The following is a 16,464-nucleotide window of genomic DNA, read 5'->3' as shown; positions in this document are numbered from 1 at the left end:
TAGCGCGTCGATTCAGCATGGTATGCAAGACTCTCGCTCTCTCTCTTTGCATGTGTGAGGAACACAGCGCTATCCGTAAAGCGACGGCGAGTCGTGCGCCTTCACACTAGTTCAAAGAGAAAGGAAAAATTGAAATCGCATCATATGACCCCTTTAAATAAATAAAAGCAAAAATGAAACCTAATTATGTAAATAACTTTATTTTAGCTTAGAAACTAACAGTGTTGTTTGACATTCTCCATGCTGACCGAATGAAATACAAAAACGAGCTTTTCACAGAATGGAAGGAATCGAGAGGTGGGAGAAAGGGGAAAAGGAAGAGAGGAAAGCTTGGGGAAATTGAAGGAGTGGTGAGTTATTGCTCAGTAAATGGAGAGTAATGATATTTGCTGCAGAACAGGTGTTCCTCATTTGATTGAGACACGCTGTGGGAAATGCACACATTTCAGGAAAATACAGAGACCTGCAAAGAAGAAAAAGAGGGAAGTGGGGGAAAACAGATGGATACTGTTAACAATTATGTTTGGGAAAAAAATATATTGTAAACGTCTGCATTGATAGCATTGGAATATTTTGCATTGTCTGAGCATAGTATTTATTAGAAACAAATGTCCTATGTCTATAATTCCTCATTTTTGACAAGGACGTTGGGGTGTTTCTGTTGTTTCTGTTGTTCCCCCCCCAGTGGAAGCAAATGGAGCTTTTTGAAAATGATGAATAATGATTTGTTTGCTGCCTGAAAAGAAACATAAAATGTGATGCATATTTCACACAAAAATGGTGTTCAGGTTTTTATCACATTTACAGGTTTCCAGGCTGTTCTTACTGAGCTATTATAAGGACAAACTAATCCCTGGCTCTGAAAGATTTCATTGTAGCCACTTAGAGAAGAAAATGCAATATTCATGACCTCTAGATTTCTCCCTTTTGTTATAAACATGAAATATAGCATTTATACCTTTTAGACAGATTTCAGTTCACACACATTTTCTGTTCATTTCTAAGCGTTTGTGTAACTGCTCTGTCCTATTTTTGTAAATGCAATGTAACATGCTCCAAAATACATTTGCTACTTCGTTTTTAAAAAAAGATGCTTATTTTCAAGGTTCACAATATCGAACATTCATGCAGCAGAAAATAAGAGCTGTGTTCAGGTCACCCTGATCTGCGTTCCCTACTTAAAGACAATGGAGATGGAGCCCTGTCTGCAGGAACTGAAAGAGATACAGAGATTCAAAGAGAGGGTTATGAATGAAGCTCCGCCCCACCCCCACCAGCGACGCGCTTCATGACGATACCGTCGCTGCACTCGTGCTCAAGCGCTTGGTGGAGAGAGGGAGCGAGAGCATGAAAGGGTGGAAAATAGTGATGGAATAGAGGACAGAAGCAGGAGGGGTCACGTGTCAACGCGCATGAGACTGCCTCTCAGACTTAAGCCTGTGGTCCGTTTCTTTCCATTCTCCTTCCTATCATTGCTTTAACTCTTTTCTTTCACATTTCTGTATGTTTTTGTCTGTGCGCTTCTTATTTTTTAATCAATCATTCTTTATATCTCCATTGTCTGTCTCTCCTCCTCACCTCACCATCTACGCCTAGCCTCTCAGTAGCGCCGACCCTCCGCCCTTCCGAAATTCATTCATAAAATCATTGCTCGGTGCAGGGAGGGGGAGCTATTACATATGGTATGAAACGCTCCTGGATTGGGCGAGGACAATTCTGCAATAAAAAGAGAGCAAGCAATGAGAGAGCGAGAGCCAGGCGACCCTAATCCGCAGTGGCTTCCTCCAGAAATAGCACCTCATGCATGTTTTAATCCCACCAGCCAAAAATACGCCACCCAGAGCACTCTGCCACCAATTACTGATCGCACCTATTCCTCTACCTCCGCTCTGGGCCATACATCACTGTCTGCCGCCCATCCTCTCTCTGTGCTGTTTTTGTTTTTTTTCTTTGTTTTGTCACCTGATCACCCTGTGCCTCTCAAATGAAGTTATATTGCCTGTGCTTTACAGCTGCCGGCTTCGAGAGGCCGTCGAAGCAAAGCACAGTCGCTGTAACTCTCATAAGAGGCGTTTTCAGTTTTCAAACTTTCTTTTGCTAAAAAAGTGAGTATAGTTAGTCATTAACAGGATGTCAGGTCCTCTCCCATGCAATCCAGATTTCTGAGAATCAGCACTGACTCAGAGAGAAGGAGAGATGGCTGTGTGTCAACAGTTTAACCAGCAGGAGCTCTGAAGCATCGCGATTGGTCAAGAACGCTTAAGATGCAGCCGCAGTGTCTCTCTCTCCCTCATTTTTCTGCATCGTGTGAGTCAGTGTGCGGCCAGACTGCGACGTGCTCCGGCATACTCCGCCACTCAATATCTAACGTCAGACCCCTCCAACAGCTTCCTGGAGCCTCCCTTGCCGTCCTCACCCACACACACCCACCAGCTAGATGCTAGAGCTAGATGTGTTCCGGAATGTGCCTCACAAATTAGATGACAACAACAATGAGTAATATGTGACCCTGGACCACAAAACCAGTCTTAAGTGTAAATTTTTCGAAATTGGGATTTATATATCATCTGAAAGCTGAATAAATAAGCCTTTGTTAGGATAGGACAATATTTGATCGAGATACAACTATTTGAAAATCTGGAATCTGAGAGTGCAAAAAATCAAAATATTGAAAAAATCGCCTTTAAAGTTGTCCAAATAAAGTCCTTCGCAATGCATATTACTAATCAAAACTGAAGTTTTGAAATATTTACGGTAGGAAATTTACAAAATATCTTCATGGAACTTGTTCTTTAATTAATTTCCTAATGATTTTTGATCATTTTGACCAATGTATTTTTTGCTATTGCTACAATTATACCTGTCCAACTTAAGACTGGTTTTGTGGTCCATGGTCACATATTAGAATATGCCAGTTACTTGTGTTGGTCAGAATTCATTCAAACATTAATGGCCCCAGTACTTTCTACTCTGGCCAACACTTTATGAAATTTGTGACTGGCATGTTTAATGCAAACATCTCCAATTCTTGAAACAGGTTGTTTTTGTTTCATTAGAGTTTGCAATACATAGATATGTATAGATTCCCCATTCGACCGCTCCAGGCACGTAGATGCGGCCACCATCTTGGAACGGTCAACTTGACGTCATTCACCATACTGTAGGTTCGCACAGAGCCGTTCTGTGCAGGATTGTGGCATCTTTAGAATATTCAGTGATTACTATGGTGAAGGACGTCAAGTTGACCATTACAATATGGCGGACGGCTTACATTTGGCGGCCCATAGAAACCGTCGCTAATGAGGCAACTACGTATACATATCTATGTTGCGATATAGTTCTACAGTTTATTCTCATATAAACTTTAACATTATTTTAAATTGTTGCAGTTGGTATCATTTGATATCATTATCTGACAACAGGTCAGTTCCTTCTGTCTGTCTGTGACTATCTGTCTATCTATCATTATCTATTACCATATGTCAAATCAATTAAGTTCATTTGAACACTTTTTTACTACATAGAAGATACACAGTGTACTATTTAAAATGTTTAAATGCGTATTTGACATTTCTGATCATAATGTTGTTGTTGACATTTTAGCTTTGATTGGGAAGTGATCAATATATCAATATATAGATTTTTTTTTTTTATCAAAGCAGTTAAAGCTTCATGAGAAATCTTTTCCATTTGGTGATGTCTTCCATTGCTGATGAATTTTGTGCTGCTTTTCTCTTTTAGGCTGTAGCCCTCAACTTCAGGATGGAAATGTCGAATGTCCTCTTAAAAAACCAATCAGGAGGAAGCTGTCTGTGTCTCCTGCAAACCCAGATGAGGATGGGCCCAATCCTGTGCTGTCCCATTACCCCCCTGCCATTCAAGAGGTCTTAAAACAGGAGGGCATGGTCCCGCTGCAGTACACTCCTGAAGGGCAGTCGCACACCTCCAGCAGCTTTGATCCAAACTCCACTATCGACATTGGTCACAACGAGGACCCATCAGGTGGTAATGCCACAGTCATCCTATCACCTGAGCCCGCAGGCCACACAACACTTCGGGCACTGCGTGCTAACAATGGAAATGAGCCAGCTAAAAGGTACAATTTGGTGTGAAAACAGTATAATTTGCATTGATTAATAAGTTTTGAACTAGGTAGTTCTGTTTTGGCTGGTGTGAATAAGTTTCTTTCCAATTGGTTTCTAGGTTGGAGATCCCATCACTATTAGACCTGCGAAAATCCAAGCCGTCCTACATGGCCATGACCTCAGCTGCTCAGGTCAAGCGCAAGTTCAGCTGGTGTGTGTTTATTATGGGACCTGTTCGCTGGGGCTGTTTCAAATCATGCCTCTTTGACATTTTGCACTCTTGGTGTTTTCCAAAATCTCACTTTGTGTCTCTTTGTGTCAGTTCCAACACTGGGAAAGAGGACAGTTCTCAGGCCGCGTCTGCAGCACCCAAGCGCATAAAGAGAGATCTCTGCGAGGCGTCTAAACCACTGCGAATCCGACATTTTGGAGGTTAGTGTGCTATTCTCAATGCAGAAAAATTACAGTTATCCTCTATGGGCTTTCCATTTGTATCTTGGAAGTGGAACATAAGCGTCTCTTATTATATTCCATTTATGAAGTCCTCACATAATCCATTATGTTTGGTAAAGTATTGTAATAGTGTAATGGGCGGGCTGGCTGACAGCTGTGAAAGAATGTCAGGCGCACAGCCAGAAGCGCACAATCTCCTCCTCCCACTCCCAGTGGCTTATGCGCGTTCTTTCTCCTTAGTAATATAATGCCACGAGTTGGCTGAATTTACCCCAGTTTCATAAAGTAATAAGCCACTAGAGGCCGTGCCTTACAGTGATTTTTGCCATGTTAGTAAGGTGTTGTTAGGCATGACTGCTTCTATTAAATTAAAGGCAGAGTAAGTGATTTCTGGTAGCCAATATTGATGGGTCCTACTTCTTGCCTTATCTTTCCGCAGACGTTTTCCTCTTTTGTTTTTTTATCTGCCATCTCTATCTTTCTGTCGCTCGGCTCGGCTAATGTCCGTCCCATGCACTGAACACGCTCTCCTCCACATCACGAATAGACACGCCCCTTATTACTGATTGGCTACAAGTTTGTTTTGCGATTCGGCCCGAATCAGTTTTCTAAAGTGTTTTTGAAAAATCACATACCCTGCCTTTAAATAACCGCAGTAATATATGACACCAATGTCTAAAAATAATCATGCAGTCGATTGACTAAAAAAATTATCATTTGGCATGCCATTTTTTGCTGAACTATTGTTCAAAAGGCTGCATATATTTAATAACAAATGCAGGAAAACCCAAAATATTGTGGAATTATTACAGCTTAAAATGGCCTATTTAGGGCCCAAGCACCAATGGTGCCGAGGACCCTCTTGGAATTGCTCAATTTAATTAAAATATAATTTATTCCTGTGATACAAAGCTGAATTTTCAACAGCTATTATTCCAGTTTTCAATGTCGCATGATCCTTCGGAAATCATTCTAAAATGCTGATTGGCGCTCAAGAAAAAATTATTTTCAATATTTTTAGGCAATCAGTTATGATTTTCCAGATTTTTTAAAATTTAAATAAAAAAATAATTATTATTCTAATCTTTATTCTTTCTTTGTTCTCTTCCACCGCATCTAGTATCATCAGAGAATGAGCCAAGCCGTAGAGTAGTACGGAGTGTGTCTGAGGGAAACCTCCATCAGCTTGACCAGCGTAAGCCCAAGTTGAGCTCATTGAGGCCTGCTGCACTCTTTAAAAGAGTCACCAAGAGGATGTAGGAGGCTTCCACTTGCTATTAAAGGCACTGTTCTCTCATTCACTGGCCTCACATACTTCCTTCTCATTAGAGTTGATGTAGAAAAGATGTAAAAAGGTGTTGGTTTTTTTATTGTTTTTTATTGCAGGAGCAGGTATTTTGCCTTAATTATTTCTAGGAAACTGGATTGTTTTTATATTAATGTTTTAAAATATGTATGTGCATAGAAAACCTGTCCAGCCTAATATGAAGCTCTCAATAAAGTATTAATTGATGTTCAGGTCTTTTAAAGCAACTTGGTGTTATTATTGCCAATGAGTGACTTTTTTCTCCCCTTTTTAAATGTTTTCATTAAAAAATCGATCCATTTAGAGAAATGCTTTCAGATCAACAGTTTCTATGTCATGATTGATTAAAAAGAAATATCAGTTGAGAAATATCGACCTTGTGTGTTTTAATGAGCTTTAAATGATTTTTTTATTCATTGTTCTTACATTCACAAACTTGGACAGTTCACAAATATTGCACAATATTTCAAGATTCTCAATAAACTAGTCAAATGTTTAACCTCCTGATTACAATATAGCTCCATACAGAGAATTCCATTGAAACTTTTGTAGCTGTTGGCCTAGTAAAAAAACATCAGAACTGTTAACAGTTTTAAAGGTACTTTATTTGATATTTCCGGGGCTTTACAACTAATATTACTGACATTTTGCTTCACAACATGTTTTAATTGCAGCCACAGAGCAAAACATATTAGTTCAGTGTAATTAACCACATTCTCTGCAGATTTTTCATGCATCTTCACCTCATCTTGCAGTGCAGTTCAGTCATCTTGTTTCTTGCTGATTTGTAGTCTCTGTAGTGTGTTCAGAGCTTATGGGTTCAGCCCACAGAGGGAAAAAAGGGAGTCTGGAGACTGGCGGTTTGAGCTTCATCTCGGTCCATTTCCTGCATGCCATCTGTCTGAACCAAAAGAAAATTGAGCCTCCCGTCAGGAGTGTGGCCCGTTTAATGTTCAAACTCTTTAACATATCCAACAATACAATGAACTTCTATAGAAGTGCTTGTAATCTTCATCAACCAGAACAGGATTCAGTGCAAATGCTTTGGTTTATCTGTGTCAGTCCTTGGTGTACGAGTGATGAAACCACAACTGTCTGTTTTTGAAAGGTATTTTTTGGTTTGCAAGACAATCGGTTGCGCTGCGAATAGCTGTGCTGGTTCTAACGTCATGCCTAAGGAATTAACAGTAATCAATTCTGTTAATGAGGCTATTATTAACAGATAATTATGTAACACGCCTACAGGCAGATGTACTGGACTCAAGTGCATCCAGAGCAGCACGTCCATAAAGTTCTGCCTGTTCGGCCCTCCATTGGGCTAGAAAAGTAAATATTACATCAATGTGATCAAATATCTCATTGTTTGTTTTGACTAAATTAGACATTAAAATTTGACTTAACAATAACTGCTTTAAAAACTGCGCTCTACAGTACAGGCTCATTTTGAATGGACAGATAATATATTTAAACTTTTTAATCTTAACATGCTTACATAATTGGAGAATTAATTGCATAATAGTCTCTTTGCTCACTGTACGCTTTTCTCTCCAGTTTATCTGTGCTATAGTGTCACATTGCTTCATCATTTCTGTGATATGTTTTAGACCATTTCAATTATGAAAGGCTGATTATTCTGACATGGTGAGAAAAAAATAGAGCAATTTTCCTCTTAAGCAAACCTTAGATATTTCATGCTTATTGTATTTGCTAAATTGTCTCATACGTTGTATGTGCGCTTGGCTGTTATGCAAAGGGGAATGAAACTTAATAATCTTATAGAATAACAGAGCAATAATGAAGCGACACCAGCAGCACCCAAACACATGAGAAAGTCATCTGGATTGAAGCTGACGGTCCTGGCATCACCCTTCTCAACACCTGGAAAGTTAGTACAGTTATGCTTTACTGCTCTCTGGACTGTTCTCATGCATTTTGGATGTGACATAATCCAATTTAGAAATTCTTCACATAATGCAATGTTTGTTAAAATAGTCTAGTGGTGTAATGGGTGGACCACCTGACAGCTGTGAAGCAGTGTCAAGCACACAGCCAAAACCACATGATCTGCTCCTCCTCCCAATCTCTCTCTCTCACACTCTATTAATGGAAGAATTAAACGTGTTTAGATTAAGCAGTTGGTCTAAATTTCATACTGAATATTGAAATATCCCATATCTGACAGAGTTTAGAAATATCCTTTAATGTGCATTAATCTATTAATATGTAGGCTACCATACTTTAGTTTTACCAAATGTTTAACACTATTATCACATATCCATTATCTTCAGCAGTTCTGTTGCGGAGTTACTGTCCAGTATTCCAGTAAAATAACATGCTACCATTGCCATTATAAAATGCTATTTTAATTAAAAGATAAAATAAAACACCTATATTTGGAGTAAAAATGTGATGTCATTTCAATGTAATTTTAAAGTCTGTTTGTTTTACTCATCTCATGTTAAAGGTCCCCTGAAGTGCCTTGAAACGCAGCATTATTCTATGTGGTGACGTAATTTCAACTGAAACAGGAAAAGAGGGCGGGACATATCGATCAGCCCCGCCCCCTTTTTTAAAATAGCCAATAGCATTTAGTTTATATCTGCTCGGGCCAGAGCCGTTGAGCTCGGTAAAGCCGTATTTGACAGCCACAGTCTAATAGATTACCCCCTAGATTGAATATGAAACTCTTAGTAAAACAAAATAGTAGTCATAATCATGCTGAGGCTGTGTAACGTTAGTTGTAAATGTTTTTAATATATGCCGACTCGCGCATATGATCCGCTCTGTGCGATCGTGTCTCTGGACCGGAGCCAAAGTTCGGATCAGACTGTGTGCTGCCGCGGTTCGCGTGAAACAACGTGAAACCAGACCTCATTTGCACCAATCGAAAGCATATTTACACTGTCTGAATCGTTCCCTATCACCTACATTGTGCACTTCGAGCCATTCAACGTACAGGAACTACTACACTGTCAACAAGCGACCGATCTTAGCCACAGCTTCAGCGTCTATTTATAGTGCAGGGGGCGGGCGCTTCGGATTCTAGAGAGCATTTGATTGGTCAGAAGGATCATTTATATATATATATATATATATATATATATATATATTCTTTGATTCGCGGTTTTAAAGATTACAGGAGATTGGCTCCTCTAGTTACTAAAGATATTCAGATTGGATATTCAAATGACCCAGCGTCATTTGTTTCCATCCAAAATGCGACCTATAAAAGCACATGGCGGCTTTAAAAATTTGGCGACTAAATTTGCCTCCTTAACCAATTATTGTTAGTGAATAATTCAAACCAATCACCTTTCAGCATCACATTAGTGGTAGTCAAACCAGCTTAAGACAGCGAGTACAGAGAAACCTTTAAATTAATTAAAATGTCGGTAAAATACAAATTAATGAAGGACATCAAAACCAGACTGATCGACAGAGCCACATATACATTTGGAGGATGGAGTTCATCTTCAGATATGTGAGTAGATGAGTCATTCCACGAAACCGGTACGATTTGAGTCCCTCTGACCTTTTTAAGTGTATTTTATCTATTGGGTCACCAAAATCTATTTTTAAAAGCTTTTTGTATTAATTGAAATGTCTCCTTTAATAAGCGAGGCACAGATCTGAGGAATGGTACAGAAAACTTTCTGCAGCATTGAAGGTTTGCAGAAGCATGTAGTCTCCGTTACTCTTAGTGAAAGAAGTTTGAAACAACCAGGGCTGCGTTTCCCAAAAGCATCGTAAGCCTAAGTTGATTGTTTCAATGGGTCTACGATACAATGCTTTTGGGAAACACAGCCCAGGACTCTTCCTAGAGCTGATGGACTGAACTAAACTGAGCCAGGGCTTTGGTTAGACTGGTGACCAAGAATCTGATGGTCACTCTAGTTGAGCTCTATGATCATATGTTGAGATAGGGTTCAAATTCTGAAGTTAAGCCACTTCTTTGATCAAAAATGATGAGGTTGCTGTCACAAAAAGTGCCCATTTCAGCCCATTATATTTGCAAATACGGAATTAGTGTGAGGGACATCTGATTAACAGGAAAATGTTGATTTCATTACAAATACATTTTATAATCATATTCAGAGAGCTCCCATAGTGTCCATAACGGGGTTGAAGACTAATAGTGCCCATATATTAAAATAATGACCAATAATAATAGGGATTTGATGCCTGAGGTGGGAAAATATGTTTTTCTGGAAGTTAAATATGTCATTAATGTTGTGAGGTGTTCAGAAAAGTAATATATTTTGGTAAAAAATCAAAAAATGTGTAAGTCCAAATCGTACCGGTTTCGTGGAATGACTCAGATGTTAGCCCGGAATAGGGTTCTTCATTCATGTATAAAAGTTCATAATGGCCATACTAGTCTGTGTATTGCGCTGCGTGATAGTATTTTGAAGTGTTTTGTTGGTGATCGGGGAAAAAAAATATCACGCGTCATGATCAAGACTATGTAGGCTAACATGAGCATATCAGTAAAACTGCAATGGTTTATTGATTCGGTTAATATGAATTTACATATCTTCCTCGAAAAAAAATCCCTCACGGGCCTGTTTTAATATTTATTTTAAAATTTTGTCTGATATACCCTGTAGCCTAGTTAATTTTTACATGCAGTAGAAGTAGGAAATGTGCTGTAGCCTACTATATTCCTGCAACATAGATGAAAACAATGTATGTAGCTTATATTATCTTTTGTATATATTATATGTATATTATATTTATGTGTGTATGTAGAGAGAGAGAGAGAGAGCTGTTCTTTTTTCTTGTAAAGCAACTTGTGACCATTTTTCCATTCTTACAATTTATTTAGTTAATATAAAGTAGCCTATGTCTTGTTTTTGAGAGGTTTTAAGCGCCATAACAAATTATGAATAAAAGTAAGTAATACGTTTGTCTGTTCTTATTTTGACCTTTTTTTGCACCAGTGATTTGGTAACCACAACTGTTAACCAGCTAGTATTGATCACTGGTGGGACTATTGTTGAGATTTTTGAATTGCAGACTAAACAGTAATGAGATACTTAGTAATACCCCACTTGGTTGCTGCTTTCATACTCCCACAGCCAAACATCACAAAAGACTGATGTTGAACACGCAATCGGATACCCACCTCCCTCTTTTAGTGTCTCTTAAGCGTCTCTTTAGTATCTCTCCAAGGTGAAACACAGCTTCAGCTATAATGCTGGAATCATCTTTTCTTTAACTTTGATATCAGTCTCATAACTGACAATTTGCAGCATGCTTTCATTGTCCGCTTTATTTTTTTAGTTATCAAGAAAACATGAGCACTGACACTCCCTCAGTATTTCAGCCTGCTTCTGTTCCTCCCTCTCTCTCATTCACAAAAATTGTACCCTGAGCTTTTTTCCCCCTCTTTTTCTGAAAGGGGAAGGCTGTGACTAAAGTTAATTAACTTCCTCTGAGCCAATGAGCTGACAGCTGTGTTTCCAAGATTGTCCAATGAGTCTGAGTGAGAGGTTGGAGGTGGATGTTGCTTAGCAACTGCAGGTAGAACGGGATCACGTTGAAGTCATTGTCTTATCAGAGGGCCCCAAGAGACTTCACATGCATTGTTTTACGATATAAACGGTAAAAAAAAAAAAGATGCACGTGTAAAGTGCGTCAAGAGCCCTAAAGTTGGACTTCGATAGGATTGGAAAGAAACATTTTTGCTTTTGTAGAGTTGATAAAGAAATCCTTTCTGATAAACTTAGGGGAAGTAGTGAGGGGAAACACAAGTTTATGACCACCACTTCAATTTTAGGGGTTTCAAATTCCTCTTTTCTTCTTCTTATTTTTTAAAAGCATCATTTTAATATAGCCATGCATTAAGTTGGACTTCTGAGTGTGGTGTGGCCACGACAGAGTGACAGACGGGAAAACAGTCTCGGCAAGGAAAAAGGATAAGAGTTTTGGGTGGGCGTTCTCCAGAATTTAAAACCAGATTGCTCCTCGCTGTTTTTGTGACAGGTGAGTGGCGTAACAGGCTAACACGCCTCCGCCGCAGCGTAAACAAACACACGCAGTACCTCCTACGAAGCAGCGTAGCCTCTCTCCCCCGCCAGCCAGCTCACATCACAGATGCCATGCTTTGGTACCCGGCTAATTACAGACTTGAGCACCACTGTACTCCTAACATGTGAGAGAGAAAGTAGAGTTTGCCAGCTAACACTTTAGAGATGATGCAGCCTTGATAACTTCCTGAACAATCCTGTGGTCGTGCATATCACTACATCTGACCTGAAGTCATATCGCACAGATTTATGTGTGGGTGTGCAGTGTCACAACGCATCATATTGACTAAACGTGTGGCTTACTAGCAGATGAAAAACACATTTGATGCAAGATTAATAGTAGTTTGCGAAATGGTTTAGCGTGGCTCGTCTTATTTGCGTCTGTTATCCTCCTTATATTTTATCCCTTGTCGTGCATTATCTTTTAATCTAATCCTAAAATTCTAATCTTCTTTGACATTTGTCTTTTTAAGAGAAAAAGCAATAATTTAAAAGGCCTCATCAGAAGATGCAGCGGTGCAGGGGCAGGATTGCCTCGAGAGGAACACAGTGTTTTAGAATTAAAAAGACAAATAGGTTGAATCTAAAAGTTGAGGGTGAGAGCAACAGGGTGGAAGTAAAGAAATAGCAGGATGATAATAGTCGAATGCCTGAAAGGATGAAGATAATGAATAAGTGTGATTTGATTAGCAGGAACACCTGAGACTAGACCAGAAATAGACGCTGACTCAATGATGGCCTCAACAAACACTCAACAAGTGTTTAGAGAACAAGTAAGAATAGAGACTGAGAATAAAAAAATTGAGGAAAGATGCACCACAGAGGTGTACTTGAGACATATGAATGATTTGATAAAGATATCGAGTTATTTATGATTTTTTTAAAAATCAGCTTTGATTACACTTATAACAATGTAAGATCCATATGTGATTACCAGAAATAACTGATAGGTGCTAAAAGAGCACATTAAGCATGCCACACACATAATATTTACAGTGAGTATTCAGTTGAAATCGATTAAATGAAACATATTTATATCCTGTTCAATCACTATTATTTAATCATTTTAAAGTGGCAGTACTGCTCTAAAACTAAGCGTACAGAAAATGCATTAGGTTAAAGGTCATCAAAATAAATGTTGACCTTTGTCTGCGTGTAGCTCCTGCAGGGAGGGATTGATTATTATTATGCAAACCACAAGCAGGTGTGCCTGTAACAATTCTCATGATGCATTATCTTTTAGAAACTGGGTGAGAAATTATGAAATTGTTGCAAAAAGGACAATGGCTTTCTATATAAAGACAATCTATGACCAAAGCTGGATGCCAACGAAGTATGCCGTTAGTGCAGATTAATCATATTTTATTTCCTTTTGTAACCATAATAATCTCTGTTCACATGCATACAATGTGTATCTGAATATATGTGGCATTTACATGAATGAGAATTTCACTGCTCAAGAGTTGTTCTTTAATAACTCAGAAGATTTAATGGAGCTCTTAGTTATGTTTTAATTATGAAACGTTTCTCCTAAAATCCCTTAGAAGAAATAAAAACAGTTGTTGGCATTCAAAAAGAGCAAATATTTGTAAAAAAAATGAATAATATTCATTTTTACAAAATTGTGCATAACAGCCCACATAGTTTGTTCATGGACCCATTTGATAAGAAATATTTGATTTGACATCTTGCAGAAATCTTGCCAAATCTGAGCACTTTGGTGAAGCTCCAGTCTCTGTTTATGCTTTATTTCTTCTCATTGCTCTCTTGGAGAAACAATTGAGACATTAATATCTCCTTTGTAATTTTTCGTTCTCGCAGGGATGAGGGGCATCTATTATCACGAAGTTTGCGACTGTCATATGAAGGATTATGAAACGGCAGTGTTTCAGCACACTAATTCCCAGCTTTCAGAGTGGAAAATATTCAAATAGATGGTATGGAAATCCTTGGATAAGCTAAGATTTGAAATGTAAAGCAGGGTACGTGGGAGATCGACCCACTCCCTAATGCTCCCTGCAAGCTCCGCCACTCAGACGAATATCAAAATTCCTGGAGCAGGGAGAGAATCCGCGGATCTGGCGCGTTTTCCGAAATCAGACCTAGTCAAATGGGACCACCGGTCCGACACTACCTAGCAGCGCACCACAGCATTAAGGTAAGCCTAATGGGAATTAGCATTCTGATGCAATATTACTTCCTTTGGTGTTCCCAGAGAAACACCACCAAACAGATAAAGCGAAAAGTCAACCAGATAAGATGGTCCAACCTGATGCATTTAGGTGAGCGGTAATTACAGATGGAGAATAACCAGAATGTTCTTGTTCTGAACGCTCGGCGCATCGTTTGAATCCAAACCTTGCAAACAAAAGGTGTGTCATTACGTCAGAGGGCAACAAGAGGCCAAGCGCTGAGTGAAAACAATGCAGCTTCCATTCAAATATATTCAAACCAAACTACAGGAACACCACAATATCCCATCGCATGACAGCAGGTGATTGTATTCAGAGTATGGATCATCTGAAGGGCAAAGGTGGCGTGTGTAGTTATGGTTACATGCGGTGTGGGTGCTTCTAAGGTTGTTTCAGAGGCTCTGGAGGAGAATGGTTTGTAGTAAACCACAGGCAGAAATGTGAAGTGATGAAACGAAATGAGGTATCATCTTCTATGCTTATTTAGATCATTTCTTTCTGCCACACTCCCATGTACTCAATTTCCCTCCAAACAACATTGTTGTCTAACTTCATCCCCTACTTAACCCTTCTGTCGGTCAATAAATAGGGCGAATGCATGGAGCATTGGCATTGATGAGTCAGTCCCTGACGACCTCGCTCTTATTGTGAGGACACCTAAAGGCCGCCTATTGTGTTGCCATGGCGTCCACATCAAACCATGACTACAGTCTTATCCTGAGGGTGGAAATGTCCTGAAGTTTGACAGTGAAATGAAAAATAGCACGTAATGTGGACACTGGATTTGATTATTTACGCAGACATCCTCTCTGTGGATTTGATGCTTTGTTGTTGTGTTCTCACCTATAGGGGTCATTCATTTTTAGCCCTTTTTTTTCGTGAAATCCAGTTGACTGAGTCACAAAGGACCGGTGTTGATTAGGTAACCCCTGGCGTCAGAATCCAAGGGCAAATGTCCATCCCGTCATGACAAGCTGACATTTGCGAAGGTTTGACAATAAACATTATCTGGCGAGGAGGGAAGGAGGAACGTGAGATGGAGCGTCTTGATGCAAACGTTCTTATAGGTTTTCTTTTGTCACTCTCTGTTGTTTTTCTTTCACTCGCTCTCTCCTCCTTTACCAAATATAGCCTTAGAATAATAAAAACAATATCCAGTTTATATCTGCAAGTTAGTGAGACACCCACTCTCATTTGCAGCGAGAGCAAATGACCCTGGGGATGAGTCATAACATCACTTTAAGGCTGTTTTATTCTCTCCTCACAAACACGGCGAAATCCAGCATGCGCCCAGGTATCCTTGCGAGGTGTATGTGGCCAGAGAACGCCGTTACCCCACAGGGCCCCGAGCCCCACAGTTCTTCCCCTCGATGCCCTTCCGAATCAAGCCTCTCTTTGAACATTTTCATTGAAAGGCTGCTTTTTACATGGGGAGCAAGATGAGAGACTTGCGCAGCTCTTCTAGCTGATTAGACCTGCCATACATGAAGCCTCCGATAGTGTGATGGTACGTTCATGTTGTAAATTCATAGAAAAAAATTAATTATTTTTAGTAATTCTTAATTAATTTAAATAATATATTCTGTCATTGTTTAATCACCTTCATGTCAATCCAAACCTGTGTGACAGACGTTCTCCTGTGGAACACAAATAATATAATACTAATTAATATATTTACAATAAGGTCTCATTTGTTAACATTAGTTAATGCATGAACTAACATGAATTAACAATGAATAATATATTTTTACAGTATTTATTATTACCCTTTGTTAATGCTCATGTTCATGTTAGTTCACAGTGCATTAATTAATGTCAAGTTTTTATCTTAAAATGTATTAGTAAATGTTGAGATTACCATTAACCAACATTAACAAATGCTGGCAAAGTTAATTGTTAAAGGGGTCATATGATGCGATTTAAATTTTTCCTTTCTCTTTGAAGTGTTACAAGCTCTTCGTGCATAAAGAAGACTCAAATCCAAAGAGATATTCTTTATAAAAGTTAAGAGTCAGCCACATCTACCTAAAACGACTCATCAAAGAATTAAGGCGTAACTTTTATTCTCGCTGTAGTATTGTTGTTGCTGCCATGTCGTGAAGGCGCTGTCGGTTTCGTTGTGAAAGTGAAACTACTTTGTTTGGCCTTCCAAAAGAGGACGATATCCGCTTCGTCATGCCTAGAGCTGATCCGTGCTGGTCGCTGAGGAAATACATCAACTTCGTGCTGTGGATCGCCGGATCGGCTTTCACCGTGGACAAAGCGGAGTCCAGCCCGGGGTCGTCACATGTGGTTGCCGCAAGCCCTCCGGCCACACCGTTCTCAAGCCCGCCCACCGCCGCTCACTCTAGCCCGCTGCCCTCCGCTCACTCTAGGCCTCCGGCCTCTGCTCACTCAAG

At 39.4% G+C, this 16,464-nt stretch overlaps 2 protein-coding genes across 2 annotated transcripts in view; both read left to right on the top strand.

Annotated features, from left to right (window-relative positions):
* Positions 1-6,130, top strand: part of LOC107740412 (kinesin-like protein KIF18A) — a 35,222-nt gene extending 29,092 nt beyond the window's left edge. The window contains exons 15-18 of the mRNA XM_016552831.1: positions 3,742-4,096; positions 4,204-4,296; positions 4,408-4,517; positions 5,659-6,130. Coding sequence (XP_016408317.1) covers positions 3,742-4,096; positions 4,204-4,296; positions 4,408-4,517; positions 5,659-5,798 — 698 coding nt within the window. The 3' untranslated portion in view covers positions 5,799-6,130. The remainder of the gene's footprint in view (positions 1-3,741; positions 4,097-4,203; positions 4,297-4,407; positions 4,518-5,658) is intronic.
* Positions 6,131-9,269: 3,139 nt separating this feature from the next.
* LOC107740475 (brain-derived neurotrophic factor-like) overlaps positions 9,270-16,464 on the top strand; it is a 33,875-nt gene continuing 26,680 nt past the window's right edge. The window contains exon 1 of the mRNA XM_016552933.1: positions 9,270-9,325. Within this exon, the coding sequence (XP_016408419.1) occupies positions 9,305-9,325 (21 nt within the window). The 5' untranslated portion in view covers positions 9,270-9,304. The remainder of the gene's footprint in view (positions 9,326-16,464) is intronic.

Source organism: Sinocyclocheilus rhinocerous, unplaced genomic scaffold (genome assembly GCF_001515625.1).
Source record: "Sinocyclocheilus rhinocerous isolate Xijiao unplaced genomic scaffold, SAMN03320098_v1.1 scaffold225, whole genome shotgun sequence".
Classification (NCBI taxonomy): Eukaryota; Metazoa; Chordata; class Actinopteri; order Cypriniformes; family Cyprinidae; genus Sinocyclocheilus; species Sinocyclocheilus rhinocerous.
This window is presented reverse-complemented; position numbering and strand designations above follow the sequence as displayed.